The sequence below is a fragment of the Montipora foliosa genome, chromosome 5 (genome assembly GCF_036669935.1).
Source record: "Montipora foliosa isolate CH-2021 chromosome 5, ASM3666993v2, whole genome shotgun sequence".
NCBI classification, from domain to species: domain Eukaryota; kingdom Metazoa; phylum Cnidaria; class Anthozoa; order Scleractinia; family Acroporidae; genus Montipora; species Montipora foliosa.
Genome location: NC_090873.1, coordinates 17,285,936 through 17,293,435, shown reverse-complemented (window position 1 = coordinate 17,293,435; position 7,500 = coordinate 17,285,936). Strand labels below are relative to the sequence as shown.

At 36.8% G+C, this 7,500-nt stretch overlaps 1 protein-coding gene across 1 annotated transcript in view; it reads right to left on the bottom strand.

Annotated features, from left to right (window-relative positions):
* LOC138003708 (prolyl endopeptidase-like) overlaps window positions 1-7,500 on the bottom strand; it is a 205,340-nt gene that overhangs the window by 157,387 nt on the left and 40,453 nt on the right. Inside the window, exons 4-5 of the mRNA XM_068849914.1 lie at window positions 6,809-6,910; window positions 2,729-2,788 (exon numbers count right to left, since the gene is read on the bottom strand). Of these exons, the coding sequence (XP_068706015.1) occupies window positions 2,729-2,788; window positions 6,809-6,910 (162 nt within the window). The remainder of the gene's footprint in view (window positions 1-2,728; window positions 2,789-6,808; window positions 6,911-7,500) is intronic.

Below are 7,500 nucleotides of genomic sequence, written 5' to 3'. Positions count from 1 at the left end.
ATCGATGGATTGCCACTCACATATGAGGGGTATGAGCATGCGAAAAATATCCTAAAATGTACCTACATGTATGGGAAGCCCAGTGATATCATAAATGGCTATGTAGAGAACATTCAAACACTTCCAGTTATCTTTGGATCAAACCTAGCGAAGATCTATAATTGCTACAGGACACTTCAGTTTAATGATTGTGCAATCGCTTGAGATACTGGGGAAAACAACAGAATGCTGGTCAATGGTGAGAGGAGTGCTTTCAGGCTATAAAACTTGTGTTTTACATAATTTATATAAGCTGCATTCACACACTGAAATTTTAAGCTAGTGAGCCTTTGAAGTCACTTGTCCCTAAATCCAACCCTCTGAGGTTCAATCGGTCAGTTTTGAACATAAGTAATGGCGCCCTGAAATTCTAAACTTACACTCAAAGTAAATGGCCTTTGGATATAAATCAAAATTTTGCCAGCCAGGTGTTCAAAGGGAAAGTACGGTCTAGAAAAAAGTTTCTCTGAATCAAAAGTTCTTTACCTGTATTGTCATACTTGACCACTCATTTGGACTAAATGTGTTTAAATAGCCAACAATAACGCTTCAAAAATAGGCAAATTTAAATTGAAATCCGCCATCTTTGTTTTTGAGTATGCAAACAAGGCTATGACGTAGCAATAGCCAAGGATTTTTCTGGGTGACTAATGTACTTGATCTAATGAAGAAAAACACAGGCGAGGAGAGCAATACTTTGTAGACTTGAATCTTAATCCAGAGGCTAAATTGTATTGATATTGGCTCCACCTCTGAACAGATTTACCTTGTGGTCGTTAAACAGGGTTCTATATGTGAGTTATATGCAGGAGTTTTACAAAGCAAAAGGGAGCTTGCAGTGCTATCCTGCGCTCATTGTTGTGAAATAAACGCCTTGAAATCAAGTTTAATCTGTCTACCGTGGCTTACCGTGGCTTTCTATGAGATCTCTGTTACAACAGAGGGTACATGAGCAAGGATGGTAGAGTCAGCTAGTGCGCGGCCTTGGTGTATGAGGTCCTGAGTTCAACTCCCGGATCTAGCATCGTTCTTTCGACTTCTTCCTTACCGTGTAGCTATAAATAGCTTTAAATACCCGTCAAACGGAGCACTGATTGAGAGGGGAGAGTAAAATGAGTGCACCGTCAACCTCAGGTTTGTAAGTGGAATTACTGTTACCAGTTATCAACATTAAATATGGTTACTTTACTTTACTTTAACTTTAAAACAAACGATTTATTTACATATTTCCATCAAATGGTAAGAGTAAATCTTTTCAGTAGTTTCTATACTGCTAACAAAATTTAACTACATTTCAACTTACGTTTATTAGCGCACAACAGTGAAAGTCATCTATATATGGCTTGATTCAGTTTTCTCGCTCCAATATAAAATTACGATATTTTTGACTAGTTGACTGAGATTTCCGTTTGAAGCGAATGTCAACAAGACCAATATTCATATACCTGAAGATCCCACTTGAAGTCCTCCTTGGTAAAATGACAGACCCGAACAAACAATATACATGTAGCAGTCAGGTACACGTATGAGGAATCCATCCACATTTTAATTTTCCAGTGTAAGCTTCAGTTTTTTTTAATTTTTATATGTGTTCTCAAGTCTAGACATGTGTCTAGTTTCATCCCCCTTGAAAGCGTACACCCCAACAGCTGTAATTGTTGAGGTGAAAAAGCCTTGCTACGTGTTTTGAGCAACATCTGAAAGTTTCATCACCTTTAATTCTTAATTGAACGCTTCCCCGTGTGAAAGCAAACAAATACGTTTACTGAAGCATCGAAGACGGCCGTCGCTGAAGGAAGAAAGTGAAAAAGGTACGCTTGTAGAATATTTCTTTGTTGCATGTTCAAGGTTTTTGTCTTGTTTGACCAGAAAATCTGTAAGTATTAAGTGACTTGAGTTTCTGTCGCACTTATGGCCTACTACTTATTGAACCAAAAGACCGTTTACCATAGTTCATCTTACATTTGAATTAATATTTCTCGAAGCGGAAAGGTCACACAACATTGAGAAAGTGATCGGGAAGAACTTGGTCATAACAAGTCATATCCAAGATGGCGCTCTCCAAGTCACGAAAGAGGCAACTATAACTATTTCCGAATTCCTGGGGAAACGTTTTCGTAATTTAAAGAAACTTTTTCTAGACCATACTTTAAGAAAACACACTTTCAAAATTTGAAGTAAAAAAGGACGTGATTTTTTTTATCACATGGGCCCTTTAAGGTTAAAAACAACGTAACTAGGGACTGTCTTCTTTCATTGTACAATGTAAATGGTTTGAACCCAGGAGTCATATTATTAAGTAAAGTACGATTGTCCGGGTGAGTGTAGTCTTGAGAAGGACTGTTTCAGATGACATTGACTGATGTTTCGACAGCCTGAGTGGAAGTCATCTTCAGAGTCAAGTGACTCTGAAGATGACTTCCATTCAGGTTGTCGAAATGTCAGTCAATGTCATCTCAAACAGTCCTTCTCAGGACTACACTCACCCAGACGATCGTGCTTTACTTAATGCCTTCTTTCAGTGAACGAGAGATCCTGGGAGAAAACAAGAATTTGAAGAATGTTCGTCATTTAAAATTAAGAAAGGTAGAATTATCAGATAGTGGTATGTACAGTGTATAAGAAAGTACCCATTACTTTCTAAATTGCCAGGCTGTCAATACCAAAATCACCTCAATTCATACAGCACCTTTTGATTGAGATTTAGGTCAGTTACTGTTCCATCAGCTTTGAATGCAGTAGGGTAAATCTGGTAAAGAAGGAAAAATAACCAATTAATCACTAGTCAAAATTAGTTGTGTGAAGATATAAGGCATTAACCACTTTCACAAATGCTGACCACTTATTATAATTTTTTTGTCTTTGTCCTGATCTACACGTACATGTACTAGCCTCAATTTGTTTTACATTATGCCCATTACATCAAAAGTACAAACTAAGGCTTATTGCCTTCAAACAAAAGATTCTTTTATTTGGGTGCTATTATGAAAAAGGTTTATCCAAGAACCATTATGAACAGCAAAGGTGATAGAGGATCTTCTTACAGTATATAAGACTCCTTGCTTTAGTTCAAATGAAGGACTGCAAACAGCCCTATGGCCTGTCTGTAGCTCATTACACTCTTATAAAATGCTTTAATCCATGTCACCATGGATGTTCTAAAATCAAAGAATTTCAAAATATCTTTTAAGATATTAAGATAAAGATCCCAGCTAAAAAGATTGGAAAGCCTTCTGTGGAAAAAAAAGGACATTAAGGGAGGTGTTGGTCTTCACATGACAATTGATATAAAATTTAGTAGAGGGTACATACATGTACGACCTCAAACTAACTGCAGAGAGTTTGGAATCTTGCTGGATTAAAATTCTTAAGGAAAAACAAAAGAATATTATCATAGGTTTCCTTACCGACACTCTTTCAACAATAGACCCTTCCACGGTTTTTGACCGCTATCTTGGCTGGGGAGCAAGCACAGCTAAATTTACAGTTATTTTTTTGTGTATGGGATTTTGGGGACCTTTGAACCGCTGCAGTTCCGCTAAAAGGAGATGGATTTCCAACTATTGCCACTACTTAAAAAAGTTTTATTGACATCATCGATTCAACAGAAAATAAGGCCATTAGGATGGTATGATGTCAGTAAATTCAAACAAAAAATCTTCTTGTGTTGCTTTTCGCAGCAATTTGCTGTAAGCATTTTAGGAGGGTTTGTATGAAATCTTAAAAATTCATTTATGGTCATTGTAACCTGAATCTGTTCTTTAATATATTTCATGAAAATATTCTCACCCATGACTATAAAAGACACTTTCACTGTGGAAATCCGTCTCTTTTTAGCGGTCTTACAGTGGTTCAAAGTCGACCAAATTCCTATACATTTACCATAAATTTAGCCATGTTTGCCCCCCCACACGCCACCCCAATATGGCGCCCAAAACCGCAAAAGGGTCTATTTGGAACATTTTCAAGAAACTTTAAAAGATTTGCTTGTAAATCTTAACAAAAAGAATATGAAGGTGTACTAATTAATTGGAGATATGAATATTAACTTCCTTAACCACAATAGTGAGAACAAAACCGCTGATTACACTGAGACTAATTTGTTTGATTTACATGTAGGTGTTATGCCACTGACATAGGCGTATGAGCTGGGGGGCGGTAGCCGGAAATGTTTGGCCAAAACGCTCAAAATTCGGGCAATGAAACGATAAAAGATGGAATTAAAAAATATATAAATAAGGCAAAAATAAAAAAACAGAGCTCTTGAAAATATAAGTCCTTGCGGTTGATCTTAAGGACGTTCGCGCCCAAAACGTTCCCACGTACAGATTTTTTTTAAACTTGCCAGGCAGAAAGGTAATGATCTACTTTTGCCAAAAAGGCAAAAAAAATGGGGGGTTACCGTGCTCGTTTTCGAGATCATGAGGTGCACTTTTAGAAGATTGCGTTATTTTAAGACGATCTTAGCTTACAACTGTCAGCCATAAAAAAGCTACATTAGTGAAATTTAGATCAGGTAAACGTACTCAATTCAACATAACTAATATAACTAAACAAACTTTTGCAGCTGATGTCTTTTTCTAAGCTGAAATAGACCTTGAAAAACGATACATATTAGTCTAAGAAAGAAAACGTCCATCGTACGAGAGCATAAAAGGCGAAATATTTTTAACTTCTCACGTACAGATTTTTTTTGTTTTTGGTTAAAATGGACAAAATTAGGAAAGAAAGTGATCTACGAAAAGAAAAATGGGGGTCACCGAGCATTCAACAGAGTAAAATCGCTGCGAAGTTCTCAAAGCGATTGTCTATTCGCACTGTCACGCCATTGCGTGACATTGCGTGACATTTCCGAGAAGACCTGGGTCCACAGCTATCCCATAATGCCACATGCTTTCACGTTCCATTCTTGTGGAAAATGTTTGCAGCTTTAGCATCGTATTTACCTTCGTGGTCTCCGATGCATGACGTGTGCGTGACATGCACAAAAAAATGCACAGTAGCAATGGGCGCGAACGTCCTTAAAACATTTGAATTGCTCGGCTGCTGATCTGTTGATCGCTGGCATTTGCTGCAGTTCGTGCCAAACTTTCGCACCATTTTTAAGGCGGAGACTTCAGAGACTTCCGAGACTAAAGACATATCTTCGCAGCACGATAAGGCAGAGTAGACTGAATAGCCTCGCCATCATTTGCATTGAACGCGCCTATGGCAATAGAGTCATAGCAAATGGTATTGACAAAATAATTGACACTTTTGGACAATGCCATAGAAGAAATAGTTACTTTTTTACATAAGCTTTTTGCTAGTTTAAATACTAGATGGAGTAGACTAATACAGAGTATGTGAGGTTCTAATTTTTTATTAGTTACTAGATAGAGTAGACCTACATAGATTATGTGAGGTTCTAAAAACTCTATGTTTCGAATACGTACAGTTTTATGACTTTTAAGGATTGTAAACGAAGGTTTCTTTCGTACATTTTGAGGGAGTAAAAAACTGATTTCAACAATCAAGCATTCAGGCACTGTGTAATTTTTTCGGGCAAAAAGGACACCGCCCCCCCAGGTCAGATCGTGCCCGTACGCCTATGGCCACTGATAACTACATTTGTAAAGCGGCTTGTATTACTGATCACACTAACACTCTGAATGACCATTTTAAGGGTATAGTAATAAAATGCCTCTTAAAATAACTAAATCAGGTATAACTATGTTTGGCAGATGTCTCTGACCATCTACCAGTGTTTTGTTCAATCCAAAATAACATCTCAACGACATGTAAAACCAAATATTACAGGGACTTCTCACGTTTTAATTCAGAGCAATTCCTCAGGGACTTTGAGACTACTGACTTCAATTCTATTGTCGGTAATGATGTAAATACAAGAATGAACAGATCAGTTGCATTACTTGGTGGTGTCACTGATATACGTGTACATGCACCTATTTGCAAAGTAACAGGCAAAAAGAAGAAATAATAATATTAAGTAAACCATGGATAACTACGGTAACAGTGATTTTGACTTCCATTAAATGAAGACAAAAGTTATTCCAAACACACCACCAAACTAATGATATTGTCAAAGTCAAATATTACACAAGCTATTATAATAACAACAAATCAAATAACATTTAAAAAGCAGTGGAACACAACTACTTCAAAGCCCAATTTGAATAAACACCAGTTAAAAACAACATGAAAATTAATTGGAGCTTTGACAAACAAAACAAAAAATAGTCCGTCCACGAGCTTACACTGTATCTATAAAAATACATACTTTATCAATGTTGGATGTGATTAATAATTTAAAACATAAAAAATAATTACCTAAGCACAATACTAGAGGAGCAACCACCTACATGTATACGTCCAAAGGAACTTTCAAACTAGTTTCATGTTTCATGGAATTCTAGTGCATGAAGTCTATGACACCATTATGGGATTAACTATAAACAAAGCTAAAGTTGCTATACCCAGAAAATGCATTAAATTAGCAAGTGGTTGTATTTCTGAGCAGCGAGCAGCCCTTTTTGTGGGACCAGAAATGAAGCAACATGATCGGTTGATTTTAGTTATTGCAGTCGGTTTCAGGGTGTAATAAATTCAATGATTAAGCCAAGTGCATTGTTTTTATCCATCATTTGTCTAAAAGGAATGTACATAAGGGCTGAATCAGACACCAGTTCAATTTGCCACTTATTCAAAAAATTATCAATTAATAAACTTGAACACGAACTAGAATCTGTGTCATTTGAAAGGAACTTACATTGTAGAACAGTCCCTTGTTATCATGAGTCCAAGCCATGCTGGTAAATTTTGCATTCTCCAATGTATCTGGTAATTGCTCTTTGCCATAAACGTTCATAAACTGAAAACAAATCAACAGAAACAGACAAAAGACAATTTTTGTAAGTGTATGCTTGCGAAAACGTCATAATTATACAATTACAACAGAGATCACCGAGCACTTATAACCCCTCAAAACACTTTTGGAAAGTCATCAAAAGGAGAAACAAATTAAAGCAAATTCAATACAAATTAAAATGTCCTTAGAGCGGTTTTCAAATGAGTGTTGTAAAACTAAAACCAAAGTAATTACTTTGGCCAATCAAAAAGGACGGAGACAATCCGTTAAACCAATCAAAACTCGTAGTAATTACACAAAGCCGACGCAAAGCATGGGAAAAATGTGCATGCACGAGCCACCATTGGTTTTGGTTTCACTTCTGTATGGTTGAAAAAATGGCGCGAGAACTTTGAACCAATCACTGAGTGAAGTAATCATAAACCAAAGCAATTCGCTAATTACTTTCGACACTCAATTGAAAACCGCTCTAAAAAGGGCTTATTTCATGTGTGACTACATGTAGTTCCCACTCCATCACTTTTCAACCTGGTTCCACAGGGATTTGCATTGAGGCAATTAAACCAGAGGGGCATCACTGTAGAACAGTATGC